General features: G+C 33.4%; 3 protein-coding genes across 5 annotated transcripts in view; 1 reads left to right on the top strand and 2 right to left on the bottom strand.

Moving 5' to 3' along the window:
- LOC126839088 (uncharacterized) overlaps positions 1–16,307 on the top strand; it is a 121,154-nt gene that overhangs the window by 21,300 nt on the left and 83,547 nt on the right. The window contains exons 1-3 of one of the 2 annotated variants that reach the window (XM_050574093.1): positions 3,470–3,910; positions 4,001–4,213; positions 4,279–4,339. The gene's annotated coding sequence lies outside the window, so the exon portion shown is untranslated. Of the gene's footprint in view, positions 1–3,469; positions 3,911–4,000; positions 4,214–4,278; positions 4,340–16,307 lie in introns of those variants that run through there. The other variant, XM_050574081.1, reaches the window with a different exon arrangement.
- On the bottom strand, positions 1,350–7,078 carry LOC126839126 (uncharacterized). Of its 2 annotated transcripts, XM_050574203.1 has the most exons (5): positions 6,875–7,078; positions 6,485–6,741; positions 4,961–5,346; positions 2,529–3,178; positions 1,354–1,682 (listed from the first exon to the last, which is right to left on the bottom strand). In XM_050574203.1, exons 1-5 carry the CDS (start codon positions 6,918–6,920, stop codon positions 1,663–1,665), a joined length of 1,359 nt encoding a protein of 452 aa, XP_050430160.1. In that variant the 5' UTR covers positions 6,921–7,078; the 3' UTR covers positions 1,354–1,662. The 2 variants fall into 2 exon arrangements, with proteins under 2 accessions (XP_050430151.1, XP_050430160.1); XM_050574194.1 differs by having other exon boundaries at positions 1,350–3,178.
- Positions 10,083–16,293, bottom strand: LOC126839089 (uncharacterized). Its single transcript, XM_050574109.1, has 4 exons — positions 15,916–16,293; positions 15,120–15,376; positions 13,110–13,498; positions 10,083–12,037 (listed from the first exon to the last, which is right to left on the bottom strand). The coding sequence occupies exons 1-4, from the start codon at positions 15,959–15,961 to the stop codon at positions 11,347–11,349; spliced, it is 1,383 nt and encodes a 460-aa protein (XP_050430066.1). The 5' UTR covers positions 15,962–16,293; the 3' UTR covers positions 10,083–11,346.

The following is a 16,307-nucleotide window of genomic DNA, read 5'->3' on the forward strand; positions in this document are numbered from 1 at the left end:
ATTTTTTTCAACTTAATTAAACAAATCATAATATTATTATATTTCTCAGCTTGTCTTAAAACATAAACGTAAAACATTGTGCATTTCTAACAATTAGTTAATTGTTGTTCATACGGACAGAAAACAAAGGAAATCGTGGAATCTTTTTTTTTTTTTTAATATAATCTATGAGCAATTTGTTAAACTTTCAGTTGACTGTTTAAATATGTTTTGCGGTTTACGTTTGTCTGGAATGCACTTTTTCATAGGCGGACTTAAGACTTGATTTTTTTTTTGAGGAGGGGGGAGGGGGGTTAACACTTACTGTGGCCGCCCCTGAGCCCGCTTTGTAATAAATCACAGCTCAAGTTATTTGGTTTGGCTTACTTTTGTTACCGTTTTAATTTGCTTAGGAGGGTTAGCTGCATATCGTGGCAGACGCGGGCCCGGAATTAAAACTTTGTCGACTTTGTTAGACCCGGCTTTTGTCTACAACGAGGTAATTAAACTTCGCATTGCCGGTTGTATTTAAGTGTGTATACATGTATACACAAAGTGCAACGGGGAATATTATTTTTTTTCCTCGTTTCCGGCCTCGTGGCTGTTTTATTGCTACATCGATCGGCTTCACGATAGAGTGGGTGATTAACAGTTACCGTAGAAAAGAGTCTGATTGAAAAATATATTGTTTTCGTTCGAGATAAAACAAAAAACACGAGTGTACTTACTTAAAAAAAAAAATATATATATATATACATATATATTTGTTTATCGTCTGAATATCGTTTAATTTATTTCCTTTATTTTATTGAAAATGTCATAATGAAAAGTTAAGTACGTACCCGATTCAGTTATTTACAAAAAAAAACTTCTGTACTGTACTTATTACTTTTTTAAAAATTTAACAATCCAAGTCCTAATACAATTTTTTAGTCAGTTAAAAACCATTGTAATTTATTTAAAACAAGTTAGCTAAGACTTAGTTGCAAAATAAGATAAACTAAAAGTTGCCTATACCGAACTCCTTAACCTAGTTATAATTATTGAAGAATGTTTAATAATTTACATATGAAATATTTTTTATGAACATTTCATCGAGTTGACGCTTACAACTGTTGACGTTAAATAATATTTATTATTAGAATAATTTATTTAGGTTAAACAAGTACTATTTGCATGACATAATAACTTTGTAATATTCTTTGGTTAATAATAGCCTTAGTTGTTGAAGTGGTAAAAATAAAACCAATAAAAAAGCAACTATAATAACAATAATATAAAACTATAGTAACAATATTTCATAAGTAAATCATACACTATTAATTATGATATTGTGTAATATCTTAACGAATTCGGTCAATGTGGATATTTATTTCTGGTACATTTTGTAAATTTGTTCATACTGATTTTAAACATGTTTTAAATTAAAATATATATTTTTTACAAACAATATGATTTATTTCGAATTTTCAACACAGTTAGTTTCAATTAGTTATGAAGCCTTTTTTTACATAAATGGTATTTATATAGCTCTATAAATAATAAATCAGTAAGTATAGTAGGTAGGTAACGACAATTATAAATCTCAAAACTTAACTTTTAATTAGCAGATCTATTTTCTTCCAAAAATCCTTATGTGTTTTCCCACAATACCGAAAATGAACCTCCCAATTTGCTTTTAATTTATGTATTTTTTGTACAGCCTATTAACAAAAAAAAAAAATAATATAGCAACTTGATAGCTTATTTATTCTGTAACTTTGTAAACTTATAATAACTCTTAACGACGCCTAAAGTTTAATCCATCTAAGTCGACTGCAAACGTTTGTGTAGTTTTTAAAAACACTAAATTGGACACAGTATATTTTCTTTGTGTTTCGTATGAGGTCTTAATTATCATATTAGTGTATACTTAATCGTTAAACATTATTTTGTTGATATTTACACAATGATTAATTTAATTGACATTTTTTTTTTCTTTGTTGTTTTTAACATAATAATTATAATAATAATTAACGAACAACAGCAATATCATACATTTATACATAGAATTTTAATTTAAAAAAATTTTGATTTAAAATATCAAATGTCATACAAGTTATTTATAACACTTAATAAAGAACAAGTAAGAACTAATTATTTTTTATGATAGTTCTATAGTTTATCATGGTATATAAATGAACAACTCTGGCTAGAATATACATACCTAACTATAATAGTATTAATATGTTAACACGACTTTTGTATCGTTTGATTCGGATTTCAAAAACTCGGTGATGGGAGATGAATTTGGCATTTATACCTACAAAAACACCCTACGTTTTTGGAGGTATAAATGGTTAGGTTCCTTTTCGGTTTTTGGGAGGAAAGCGGAATCGTTCGGAGGCAAACGGAGGCCTATAAACTGGTCTTCTTGGCGTCCGAATGGAAACGACGCGCCAACAATAAATAATTAACAACAAACAATAAATATTGACAGTTTGAAACTCGTCGCCGACCGTCAAACGTGATCATTCACAGTTTCTCGTAGGATTTCCTTTTTTTCTTACCAAACCACATGTACGACTCGAAGTCGGTTTGGATCTGCACGAACGACTTGCCCTTGGTCTCGGGCACCCAGACATAGCAGAGGATACCGCCCAGAAACGTGGCCAAGGCGTACCCGGCGAAGTTGACCCGCTTGCCGTACGCGTCGGCGATTGGCTGGTAGATCTTGAGCATCACCGTCGAACTGAACGTGATGACGAACACAATCACCGAGTTGGCCATGCCCCGCGTGTCCGACGGGAAGTACTCGCACTGGACGACCGTCAGCAGCGGCATGATGCCCATGTTGATGAAGAACTCGGACCCGCAAATGGCCAGCAACAGCGGCACGCCGGACGTGTGGCCGCCGTTGGGCGTCAGGAACGCGTAGATGGCAATGTGACAGAGGGTGGTGCCGGCGCAAGACACCAGGTACAGCGGCCGCCGGCCGTACTTGTCCACGGTCAGCGCGTACGGTACGCTAGCGAACATTATCACCGCGCCGAATATCACCGAGCACGCGTTGGCCGACAAGCTGGTTTCGGTCAGCACGGACGAGGCGTACGCCTCCATCACGCTGGCCCCGCAAGCCATCTGCAACACGGCCAACGCCGAAACGATGATCAGCGGCCGCCGGTCCCGGTGAAACAGATCGTTGAGATTTCCTTTTGACCTGTGAAAATCAATAATAGACATGAATATAATTTTCATTTTTCCATTTGCTTTAGATAATTTCCATATAAAGGCTCATTTGTATAATTTTTCAACATAAAATGGACACTTTTAACTATCGATGTGCATTTGGAAAAATAAATAGATTAATATGTCAATATGTCTAGCCATGATTTTAGAACGACTGGACATGCCAATATTTCATTCAAGTACTTTATTTAAAACTACTTAAAGAATAGTAACTATCCTAATCATGTGGATCAAAATGTTGAAAAGTTTAATTTCTCCAAACGGAGACCAAACGGGACGAAGAGAGCCGGAACACAGCCGGAATACAGCAGGAAACTATTGATAACGGAGACAAAAATCAGTCATGCGGTAGCCGGCCAAGACGAAGGGGCGTGCCCGTAGAAAACAGCTGGCAGCGGCAAGAGGAAGCGGAGAATGGTATAGTGAGAGTGGGGGTATGGTATATAACCTACGTCCACCGAAGCTAATCGGTTAGTCTGCAAGAGAGCGCGGTATGAGCAACATCGAATCACAGCCCTGAAGATGGAACGTGCAAGTGTTCCAAAACGTTGGCGAACTAGTCAAGACATCCGAGTGGGAGTAACCTCAATTTATGTAAATAGTGTATCATAATACCCCACTCAAGTTTCAATAATTTTTTAAAAAACTAATTATTAGTAGTTAATAAAAAAAAACATTCTGATAACTATTATAACAACAATAGGTAATTATAATGTTAAGTACCCACTTATTTTTTTTAAATTAAGTTTTACACAATTAAATAATTAATTTAATAATGTCTACATGTTTTAAGGTCATCGCTACTGTTTTAATTTAACTTTATAATCTATTCTTTGAGAAATAATTATTATTTCATTGATTGTGGCATTAAATTTGGTGAACAAATATCAATCCCGCTACATTAACAAAGCATTCACGTGTCTAGTTATAATAAACGCAAAAACCATTATTATTGAAATACTTTTTTTTCATCCATGTAAACACAAGCAAATGGAATGGAAAAATTGTAAGCTTTTACTTACCATTTAATTACAAAAAACATACTCATTAATTAATTAATTTTTTTTATAGATTGCAAAAATATATCAATAAATGGACTGTGCGTAGAGAGAAAAACACCACTATGTCGTTGGTAAGTACTATTTTCCATGAAAGTTGATATTATGATATATTTTATTGTTATCACGATACGATTAACGTAGATCTTGGTTGCGAAATTTGAACCATTGTATGACAGTTATAGATTTAAGTTCTAATAGTAGAACGGAAAAAATCCCCATTTACATTGTTGAGCTAAATTGCTTAAACTATAGCAATAAGATCTACTTATATGAATGCGCATTGCATGAACAAAAAAGTTCTTTACATATTCAATTAATCACCAGACATATTTTATGAATCAAATTATTTGTCAGTTAATTTTATGCTGTATCGAATGTTGGTTAAACTATTTTGTGTCCCTTCAAAAACAAGGATCGGTGGTTTGATTTTAAAAAGCTGAACATTGTGATAGATCATGGAAAGGAGTAAAGCTAATTACTTGAGGAAATATCGTCTACAGATGACACTGTATCAATTTATATGTTGTAACATTATTACCATGTTATCAATAGGAGTATTTTGAATTGTAGTGTTATAGGCTTTTTTTATTATCGATCCACCCCCTTGCTTTTTTTTCTAGGCTATTGTAATCGCTCTTAAGTCGACACGTTTGATTATTAGGTATTTTTTTTTTTTTTAATAGTCTATTTACTTGATTTCCGTCGTAGAATCCGTGATGAGTTGCAGTTCCTGTTCGAATTCCTTATCGCTGTAATCCCTCAACTTCCTCAACGAGTCGGCGGCCTCTTGTGTTTTGCCGATCAACATGAGATAATACGGCGATTCTGGCACGTATAACATCAATATCCCCGTGATTACTGGAATGACGGTGCAACATATGATCAACGATTGGTAATCGCCTAGCCAACCCATAACGTAGGCGATCATCAGACCGGATGCGTACGACAACTCGATCACCAGACTGACAGACCCACGGAGGGCCACGCTAGCCATTTCCCCCACGTAAATGGGTGTGACCGTCAACGATATTGCCATTGCACAGCCGTGTAAAAATCGACCGACGTACAAGTACCATACCTAGTAAAAAAAATGTACACCGAAGAGACAAAATTAACATCAAGTATATCTGTAGGTACCTACTTAGCAACATATAGTGTTATAGGCGTTACACGAATAAGCACACTTTACCCAATGCTTAGCCCGAAAAGCACAAATTGGTAATGCCAAAAGAGCATGAAAATATTATAGCCTAAAAAATAACATGTACATATATGAATATCTGCAGCGTAGTGCACTTGGGCCAGCTGTGCCCAAGATGCACATCGATATTGTATTAACATAACTGAAAATTAATGCATTTTTTAAAATAAATATAAAGCGCCACAAAGAAAAAACGAAATAGTAGGGCAATTTTGTGTAAACTAAGTTTGCAAAGAATGTAAAAAGAATAAAATTAATGTTTCAACTTCTTTGAAAAAACATTGGATATTTTTTTCAAGGACTTTAAATTAATTATTTCTTCTTTTATAAATTATTTTGTTTGTTGATTAATTATGTATAATATGTTATTTAATTACAATGTACAATGTGCAGATTGTACATCGAATGTACACTGTGTTGTGTGTTTACTAAAATACTATCAGAAAATATTATTTGTCTTTAAATATTGTTATACCTTTACTCGGTGTGTACAGTTTAAATACAGATCATAATTTGCTGATAATTACTGAGTGTGCTTTTTTAGGCTGTACCTACAATTAATGTGTGCTCTTATAGGCTACGTATTTTCATGTAGTTAAAAATAAAACTGTGCTCTTTTCGGGTGCACCGAATATTATAGGTCATAGATTACGCCGACTTATCGTTTTACATTATATAACATTGAAGTTTAACTGTAAAACGTAACCAGTCAAATTATTTGAATGGATATAATGATTACAGTTGTGTGATGAGAATACTCAGATTTGGCAAATGCGGATTTATAAAATTCTGATTCGAGAAATTATCCGGATTAACTAGATTTTCGGATTTGTTTAGGAAGTTTGTAACTTCCTTTGAAATGTAACGTGGAAATTACATATTCATCGTCGTATAAATACAACCGCTACACTTTATTATAAAGGTATACATGTTGTTAACTGATGTGTTCTACATACAATTTATTACCGCACTGTGCAACCGGTATTTTCGTGGGCTTTAAAAAAAAAAAACTTACATTATCAGCGATCATCATCAAAATCCAACCGGCCAGAGTGATGGGTACGGTGAGAAACACGGCTATCTTTCTGCCCAGTATGTCAGTCAATATACCCGCAGGTATTGCCATTATGAAATTGCCAATGTCCAGGAACGTTATCATCCACGACTCTTCCGATAAAGTCATATGGAAGGGCGAATTTCCCTTTGCCACGTATTCGATCACCGGCGAAGACCATCCCAGGGTCGTACCAGCCATCAACACGGGCAACGACACTATTAAAACAAAACCATTGGTTTAGACAAGTGTCCGTGAAAACTAAAAAACGACAGGTTAATGTAACAAACATATTGTTGTATAAAAACAAAAATGTTCAATTTTGGTGTTATTCGATAAGATGAAACGCACCAACAACACATGCCCATAGCTCTTTGATAACAGATTGAAGTAACATGACGGCGTGGTTTTAGTTGAAAAGAGAAATATGATAATACTTAAGGAACATTCTAATAACTACACATATCGAAGAGACTAAACTACCACAGCGATCGACTGAAAACTTATACATGCAACGTTCTAGCTCTAGCCTTTTAGTGTTGATTAATAATATGATCTGACCTATTTGTTATCAACGTGTGGAGCACTAATATGTACTATACCGAATTTAATTATGTAATATCGGGACAAAATGAGTTATGTAGTGTATATTATTTATATATGTATACAGAGCGGTCGATAAAAAAATATATTATTTTCTCGCCAAACCTAACCTCGAGACAAGTGAACTGAACATTTTATAATACCATTAATTGGTATTATAGGTATGTTAAAATTAATGTAATCTGACAGACCACGGATAATGTTTGATTTTATTACAATTGTATTGTTTTAATACTAAACTGATTTATCTTCACAAACATATCGACGCAATTGAAAACAAAAATCTGGTTTTTCCCCCTAAAAAATTGATGAACTTTCTGGACGTTTATTTTCAAACGAAGTCATTTGTGTACCTACTACAAATTTTTTTTTTAATTTTCGCATAACATAACGACGGCCCTGTAGACATTATTAAATCCATATCACTTACGGTGACCTACCTACCGAGAATAGTAGTCGACAAGATTATATCTACACCATCAATTATTATCCAAGGCAAATGACACGGTTTTTAATTGTCGTTAGATATTTATTGTAATTATTTATTAATAACTGCATTCTACATCTATTTATATTATACACTATACAAATAAACCTATGTTATACAGACGGCCACGTGGATCCGGAACTAATAGAATAGTTCATCATTATGTAAAAAATATAATCTATTATTAAAATCTAAAATCTAATCTTAAGAGATAAAAACAAAAAACGTTAATTGGAAAAATTTGTATTTATTTCATTCGTTATTATTATTTTTTTTTAAGTTAGTGCGACCTGCTAAAATTATCATTTACTTGACTCGGATATTTTCTAATAGATCAGGTCTACACGAATAAACTTAAGAATTGCATTGGCATTAGGTACCTAAGACAAAAGCTAATAAAAACCTAACTGGAAAGACAAACGGTAAAAAATACCAATAGTAGTTTGTACTACGGGAAGGGGAAAGGTTATTGTTTTTATTGTTATTTCAAACATTCTGTATAATGCCTGTTTTTATTGTATTTTATAGGTATTTCAGTATTTTATTTATGAGGTTTTATTTTTCCCAACCACGACGTTCGATAATAACAATAATTGACTTTATCTGCCGCACAATATTATTACCCACACGGTGTTACAATATCAATATTTTTTTTTTCAATATGTTTTTTTTTATGATAACTGAAATTTTCATAAAAGTAACAACCGACAGCTTCAAAGTGCATTTAATGGAAACATCAAAATTAATATTACTCTATAGGCATCACAATGTAGGCATGACTATTATAGTTCTCTATAATTAAATACTGTTAGACTAATTTTTTTAAATTTTTTTTATAGTATATTTAATCTAGAAAAAACTTAACAACTTATGGCTATATACAATAAAGAAATTAATTTTTAAAACCCTTAACCATAAAAATATTACTCTCACGCGGAGAGAGACAATTACAATTAAAAAACAATAAACTGTACCTAACAAGTAACAATATCTCTATTTCTGCGATACTTTTTGTGTAATTGTACATTAAAAAAACTTTACTTAAATAATTGTTCATTACATTGTATGTAAATCATTACAATAATTAGTTTATGCGAAGTTAATATTCATTTTTAACTTTGGTGTACATACACTCATGATTTTTTTTTATTATCATATTATAAACCTTAAATTCATTCATTAACCTTTCACCTGGGATCCACCATGACACAGTAAATTTGTATCACTCTTATCACCTGAATAAATAACCAATTTCGTATATTATTATATTTCTTATAGAATTTTTGTGCAACGCACGCGCATTTTCATTAGTTAGTCTGACTGATAATACATTTAAGTTTACTGAACTCATACTATGATTAAAGTCATCTGTACAGTAAGGTTCTTGTAAAACATTGAGATAACTAACTGATCGTTAATATTATTTTATGTTATAGCGTATTTATAAATCATAATTATTGTATTCGTTGATAAAAATATACAAAACAATTTGTTATTATAGCAATAAATTAAAATAACTACATTTACAATTTTGATTGGCATGTATATTATTTTTATAAAGTGGAACATTAATTACTATGTATATAATAAATCATATATATAATATGCATGGTTTTGTATAGTAATGTTTTTTTAATCGTATAACTATACATATAGCATATATTATATGTCCTACTTTTTCAGCACAAAACTTGAAACACAAATTTTAAAGTTCTCCAATAGGTACTGTATAAAACGTTTATATAAAAACTTGGGGGAAATGTATTTATACAGTAAAAGTTGTTCATTTATAGAAAATTGCTGTAAAGTGGCTTTACACCTGGAGCCTAGACTCTTCATGTATCTTAATCATGACTAATTGATCATTTGATAATAAAATATATTTTGCTTGGACAAAAAATACAGTAACCGATTTTATACATCGACTAGTCTGTATACTATGCTACATCTAAGATTGCCAGATTTTCAAAAATATGTACACCGACTGAATTTTACCCTTTTCGCCCAAAGAGCCATTTACTCCCTTTTATATTATGTTGTTATACTTAACGCGGATAATATACATGGAACATTAATATCTACTCAAAGCTTCATTGGATTATTATTTCATACGACAAATACATCAAATTGGCTGTTTTTATTTATTAAACCATATTTGCAACTGTTCTTATTCGGTCAAAACTACCTAGTTAGTTAAATGGCAATAAAAAAAAAATAACTTAATAGGAAATAATATACTTGGTCATTAACTTGATTTTTTTCAAATAGCTAAACAACTATTAGGTAGCTATCTGAATTTTTAATAAAGCTTTTAAAAAAAAACAATTAACTACTAATAAAAATTATCAACACAATATAATATTATGAATTTATCTTAATAAATTGTATATTATGTGGCTTTATCTAACCACTTTAACACTTTTAGGATTAAAATTTATTACATTAAATTTCGGAACTTTTAACCTGTACTTTTCATTTAACAAATTTGTATAAACATCATTAACTAATAAAGTTATTCATTTTTGGACATTCTCATCAGTTTTAAATCATACATTAAATTGTTATTACAATTGTTGGCTTTAAATATAAATAAACAGTTTATAATAATATATTATAATATAGTGTAGGCCATAATAAAGTTTATCCTTTCTAGGGAAAAGGCTTTACGAAATTGTTATGGATGCCAACGTTTACCAGTAGTATTTTAGCATAAGAATATTGCACACAAATTTAGAACTCATTCTACTATTTTCAAAAAAGTTGTAGAGTGCCATAATTTTAAGTTTAAAAAAAATAAATACATTAAACATTTTTGGTACTTTTTCTTAATCACCAAAAATGGCGATCATAAATTTAAAAAAAACCTTCAATAAGTAAATATATAACCATTATAATTACCATGTAAGTTAGAATACTTAAAAATTAGCTACACTTATAGGGCGATACATATTTTTTATACCCATTTTATTTAATACACAAAAATGTTACCAAAACGATTTTTTTTTTAATATTAACAAAAATAAAAAAAATAGTGGTATAGTTAGTTCTTTACTTAAAGTTACTTAATACTAAAAACAAAAGACTTATCCGATAGTTTGAAATTAAATAATAACATACCTAATATTAATGATTATGTAGTGTGTACCTACTTGGTACAATGTACATATTACATCACAACAACTATAAATATAACTATTACTTTTTTGTAGGTATACATGGTGATCGATTAAACGCAAGACACTAATTTTGTTTTAAAGTAAAACTGTTAATAATTTACTGGCAACATTTTCTGCACATTGTTCTTTATTTAAAAAGTTAATTAAATATATACGTTACCATATTTTAAGTTTCAAAATTCAAAAAGCTCTTAAAAATAAAATATAAATATTTAGAAACGTCATAATATATTTAAAAATAACATAATTATAAAAAAAACTACAAAATGCAAGTATTTTCCCAGAAAATTGGTGTCTTACGTAATATTGATCACCCTGTAATTTGGTTTGATCATAATATTTAAAAATGTATTATACAAATAGTTCCAGACAGGTGACAATACTTGTAATATATCAAATGGAGTTGGGTACTTATATTATACATTTGTGTTAATTTGTTAATATTGTTGTTATAGAATTAAAGCACACAAACATAATATTATATAAATCTGTCTACTTAAGTCTTAAAAGTATTTGTTAGTCTTATTAAATCCTTTGCATAGTGTTTATTCTATGCACTATGAACAAATTTGTTCGTAAACGTCTTCTAATTTCGGTGATCTTTTATTGAGCTGAGAGCTTTTTTGGAACTCCTCTTGTATCTCGACAAACGTTTTGCACTTAGTCTCCGGCAGCCAAACGTAGCAGAATATTCCGCCGGCCAACGAAAACGTGGCGTAAGCGACGAACGCGTTGGCCGTGCCGAAAGCGTCGACTATCGGCTGGTAGGTCAAGATCATGACGGTAGACGTGAACGTCACGACCAGCACGACCGCAGCGTCGGCCAGTGCTCTGGTGTCGGACGGGAAGTACTCGCACTGGACGACGGACAGCAGGGGCATTATGCCTATGTTGATGAAGAACGTCACACAGCAAACGGCCACCAGCAACGGTAGGCCGGCCACGGCGGTTGCCAGGCACACGGCAGTGCATACATGGCAAACGGCCGTGCCCAGGCAGGAGACGATCAGCAATGGCCGTCGGCCGCACCTGTCTACGGCTATGGCGAACGGCAGCGTGGCCGCCAGAGCGACCAGTCCGAGTATGACGGCGCAAGCGTTAGACGTCACGCTAGTACTGGACAACAAAGACGCAGCGTACGCTTCCAGCACACCAATACCGCAGGCCATTTGCAGTACGGCCAACGCAATGACCATCACTAGCGGCCTCCGGTCTCTGTTTAACAGATCTTTGACAGTTCCTTTGTGGCTGCAGAAATAAAACAAATTTAGTACATAATATTATTTGTATCAAGATAATGTTATTACTGTACTATAAATGTATTTTGATAAATCTTATAGTGTTTAAGTAAACACACAGTAGTTTTTACATGTTCGACCTACCCAAAGGAAAGCGTTTTATAATTTATTCCAAAAATAATAAAGGAAGCTTATTTTTTCTTTAAATCAATAATGGTATCAAGGATATCTCTACCAAGCATCGAGTGCCCTTACTTCATGGTCGATGTGAAAGTATCTAGGTGTAAAAAATGACTTACCTATACCCTCTAATTTTCTTTTGAATTTGTATTATTCAATTATGTAAGTTTTATTGTAAGAAATGCAAATATTATTGGCAACTACTGTACCTATGCCAGATACATACCTAGGTCCAAAAAAATGCATTTGAAGCGCTCCGGCTTCTAAAGTTTACCAGAAGATAAAAGAATCAAATTTTTTTTTATAGCCTCTTGTAAAGCAATTTTTCTTAGAAAATATAATTAATTCGATCACAATACAGACCTTTAGAGGCTCTTGTTCCGCCATCTTTTAAAATAATTGCAATTCCTAAGTAGAATGTAAGACGCCCTCGACAAATACTAGAGAAAAAAAAACTAACAAAGACATTTAACGGGCGTAAACAGACAACAAAAGCGCCTACCATAAAATAGAAATCATAACGTTTATATTAGTATTCTTATTATTAGTGCTGTGGGACAGTTTGCATAAATTATATACACATTTTGCCCATGCAAAGTCACAGACCCATCGAAATACTTAACGGTCGTGTAATAACCAGCATTTATATCGTGTAAAACCCTCAATTGTCGTTGAATGCTCTCTTGCTAATTTTGAAAAATATATATTACCCTGATGGCTTAAATTGTTGGAAAATTTTTATGGAAGTCATAAGCTAAATGTCGATTTGACGATTAACGATTTTAATAATGTACCTATATAAAAAATTAACCTTACTAAACGGATAAATTTAACGTTTGAAGATTTAACTTGGTACACCAACTGTACCATATTGTGTTAAATAGTAAGTTTTGTGAATTCACCTGTCGCTCATTGCGGATCCTTTGACGGTGATCAATTCGGTTTCGAGATCTTGGTGCGTGTAGCTTCTGAGGCGCCACAAGGCCCGCGCCGCTTCGTCGGGCTTGTTCGTCAACATGAAATAGTGCGGCGATTCGGGAATGAACAGGGCCAGCGCGCCGGTGAGGATGGGCACCGTGGCCGACACCAAGGCCAGTTTGTCGTAGTCGGCCAACAGCCATCCGGCGGCGTACGAGAACACCAGGCCCGTCGCGTACCCGAGCTGTATCAGCAGGCCCATGGTGCCGCGGATCGGCACACTGGCCATCTCCCCGATGTACGACGGCGACACTACCCACGCAATGCTCACGGCGAATCCTTGCAACAACCTGGCCGCGTACAAGCACCAGGCCTGGGAAAATGCTCAACGTTAGCAAAATATTATACGGTTGTTTTTTTTTTAGATATTAAGTGGGTTTGTTTCGTTTGACATAAATAATTATAAGATTAATACATTACATTAAGACAAGCATAAAATATTATCTATTCGAGACGTTTATTATGCTAAATACGTTTAGTAGACAACTACGGTTTTGTTCGTTATGCGTGATTAAAATTGCTGCTGACATTTAATTTCGGTTATCTTGAGCAAAGAAAAAGCACCAAACGTTTGCTGTACTCAGACAAAAAGTCGAAAATATTTAAGAATAAACGTTTCTTTTTTAGCATTTTACAATACAAGTGTCTATGGAAATGTTAGTACCAAATACTAGGTATTTGTTCGACAATCGAACGTTTCCAAACTTCTATACAAACAATGCACTTTGTTTTGATTGGTTTTTTTCAATTAAAATCCACAAAAGTAACATTGAAAACGAAAAGTGCGAACGGCCCAGCAGAAAGACGCTTATTATGGTTTCTTTGTGAAATTTGTAGAATTGAAACGGTGCACTTGTATTTTTTTTATCATTGTTACATTTTAACAAAATAAATGATTCAGAGATTCGATTATATCAATTTCATTTTTGAACTTGTGATAACAAATAAGTAGTTACTACCGTGTATAATATTAAGTGATCAACAAAGTATGGGTTTGGTTACAATTTGTGCATATGTGTAATTAGTTACATTCGAATAATTTGACGAAATATATTTTTTAATTCATTTTAACTACTTGCTGCCACTTTGTCTACGTTAATGCGTCGTCGCATTTAATTGGTCGGAATGTTTAATTACTGGTTTCATATCGATTCTATTAGATGCCACATGTATTAATTGTATGCAAATGTACCTCCTCAGTTTCATCAAGAAAAGTCTAATAAAATCAATGTTTAGTTCCAAAATAACATCAGCATTTAGTTTTAACCGATTACTGTATAATATGATCATACAAAGTTATAATGGCACTAACGCAGGAAATTTGTTATCACATTTTATTTACTATAATTTTATTGCATCAGCTTATATAATTAGTGCATACGGTTGTCGTTTATCTAAAATCACTTTAAATCATTTTTCAAATATTTATTATGCTGTTTACCTAATGTTCAGTTACTCCCACGCGAAGCTGCTAACACACTAACCACCCACACACATGTGAATAACTACAGTCCACAAATAATAATAATAGAAATATATGTAAACACAAAAGCCATATGTATGAAATGTAGTTTTTTTTTGTTTTTCCAAACGAAAATCGGTCTTTCTGGATTGATGTTGTAATTTATAAACTGATTTGAAATGAATATCGCGTGTGCCTATTGACTATTGCTGATTACCTGATGGATGTCGACGGATGAGATAAGAAACCGCGTAACCGTTAAAAATCAACCGTGTGATCATTGATACCTACAATAACGGCTGTCAACAATATTTTATACTGGTCATAGTACATTTGAAATAAGGTATGGTGGTAGACTGTAGCTAAACGAAACCCAATAATCAATCGAATTAAAGGGGTTTGTGTTTTAAGGGGGTGTTCGCTTTAGAGCCGTCAAGCCAAACTTTCCATTACGCCGCGCCGGTGCTATTACCGTTTTGCCGAAGAGTATGATTAACCATCCGGCGAACATGAGGGGCGCCGACAGGAACACGGTGAACTTGCGGCCCATACAGTCCATGATGCGCCCAACGGGCACGGCGGCCACAAACGTGCCGATGTCGGTACACGCCACCGCGAAGGAAATCTCGGACGTTGACAGAGACACCGGCGTCCGTCCTTCTTTCATGTATTCCATGACCGGCGACGGCCATCCCAGCGTTATGCCCGCCATGAATACCGGCAAGGCCGCTACAAAAAAAAAAACACACACACACGTCCAATAATGCGAAATGTGATTTTTTTTTTAATCCTTTTAAACGGTTGTTTAAATCGAAATTCGAATGTTTTTAAAACGCTTTCGAATGAGAATAACAGAAAAAAATTAAGTATAAGAATTAAGCATAAATTTGTCATAGAGTTGAAAATAGTTCCATAACATTTGAATCATTGAACTGTGGCCAAAAACTATTTTTAAATATAAATAATGACAAATGTTTATTTTTTTTTAAATTAAAATTCTTAAAATATGGGTAAATAAGAATATTTTACAAAATTGTCATTTTTTTAAGTTATATGTCTTTAAAGGCAATACTCGCCTATAGGTAAAATGATAATATTAAAAACACTTTTGAAATATATTAAAAACTGTTTTTTTTTACCCTATATAAATACATTTGTTTGTTTATCATATCCCTACGGTATTACTTGTTAGCAATCTACTTTAGATAATGATTAGGTGTTGACGAATTATGAGTGATATGTTATTGTGTTATTGGACGTCGACGTACCCACAAAACAAGCCGCCGTTTGTTTGTACCAATTGACGGACGTCATGGTCACTCCTGCGGCCAGCGACGATTGGATTTCGACCTGCCAAACCGGACGGTCAGCGAACACTGATTTGGCCACACGACACTGTAGTAATGTTATATTTCATCTACAACAGACTAGGTACACGGATATTGATAAAAAAAAAAAACCGGGGCTCGTCACGTCATCCGTATACCGCCGCAGACCGCAGTATACTAAGGCCTAGGCCGCAACACGTTGTTACCATGTGGCCAACGCACCGGTTGCCGGTCGGAGCCCTTCCACAGTTTGTCATTACAAATCATACTGCATGGTGCACCTTTACAGCGCGGGCATATTATTACTGTTTACAGTGATATAGTTTACACAA

This window comes from Adelges cooleyi, unplaced genomic scaffold, assembly GCF_023614345.1.
Source record: "Adelges cooleyi isolate 19-005CV unplaced genomic scaffold, UGA_ACOO_1.1 ACOO_flye_CR_arks_rails_tigmint_CR_PRNA_108, whole genome shotgun sequence".
In the NCBI taxonomy this organism is placed as follows: domain Eukaryota; kingdom Metazoa; phylum Arthropoda; class Insecta; order Hemiptera; family Adelgidae; genus Adelges; species Adelges cooleyi.

Excerpts from the sequence above, each read along its gene's own strand:
- LOC126839126 (XM_050574194.1), bottom strand. The coding sequence starts at position 6,920 with ATGTTACTTCAATCTGTTATCAAAGAGCTATGGGCATGTGTTGTTG. Across the intron at positions 6,742-6,874 it reads GCTATGGGCATGTGTTGTTG|TGTCGTTGCCCGTGTTGATG; the intron begins GTGCGTTTCATC and ends TTGTTTTAATAG. Across the intron at positions 3,179-4,960 it reads GATTCTACGACGGAAATCAA|GTCAAAAGGAAATCTCAACG; the intron begins GTAAATAGACTA and ends TGATTTTCACAG.
- LOC126839089 (XM_050574109.1), bottom strand. The coding sequence starts at position 15,961 with ATGACGTCCGTCAATTGGTACAAACAAACGGCGGCTTGTTTTGTGG. Across the intron at positions 15,377-15,915 it reads AACGGCGGCTTGTTTTGTGG|CGGCCTTGCCGGTATTCATG; the intron begins GTACGTCGACGT and ends TTTTTTTTGTAG. Across the intron at positions 12,038-13,109 it reads GGATCCGCAATGAGCGACAG|CCACAAAGGAACTGTCAAAG; the intron begins GTGAATTCACAA and ends TTATTTCTGCAG.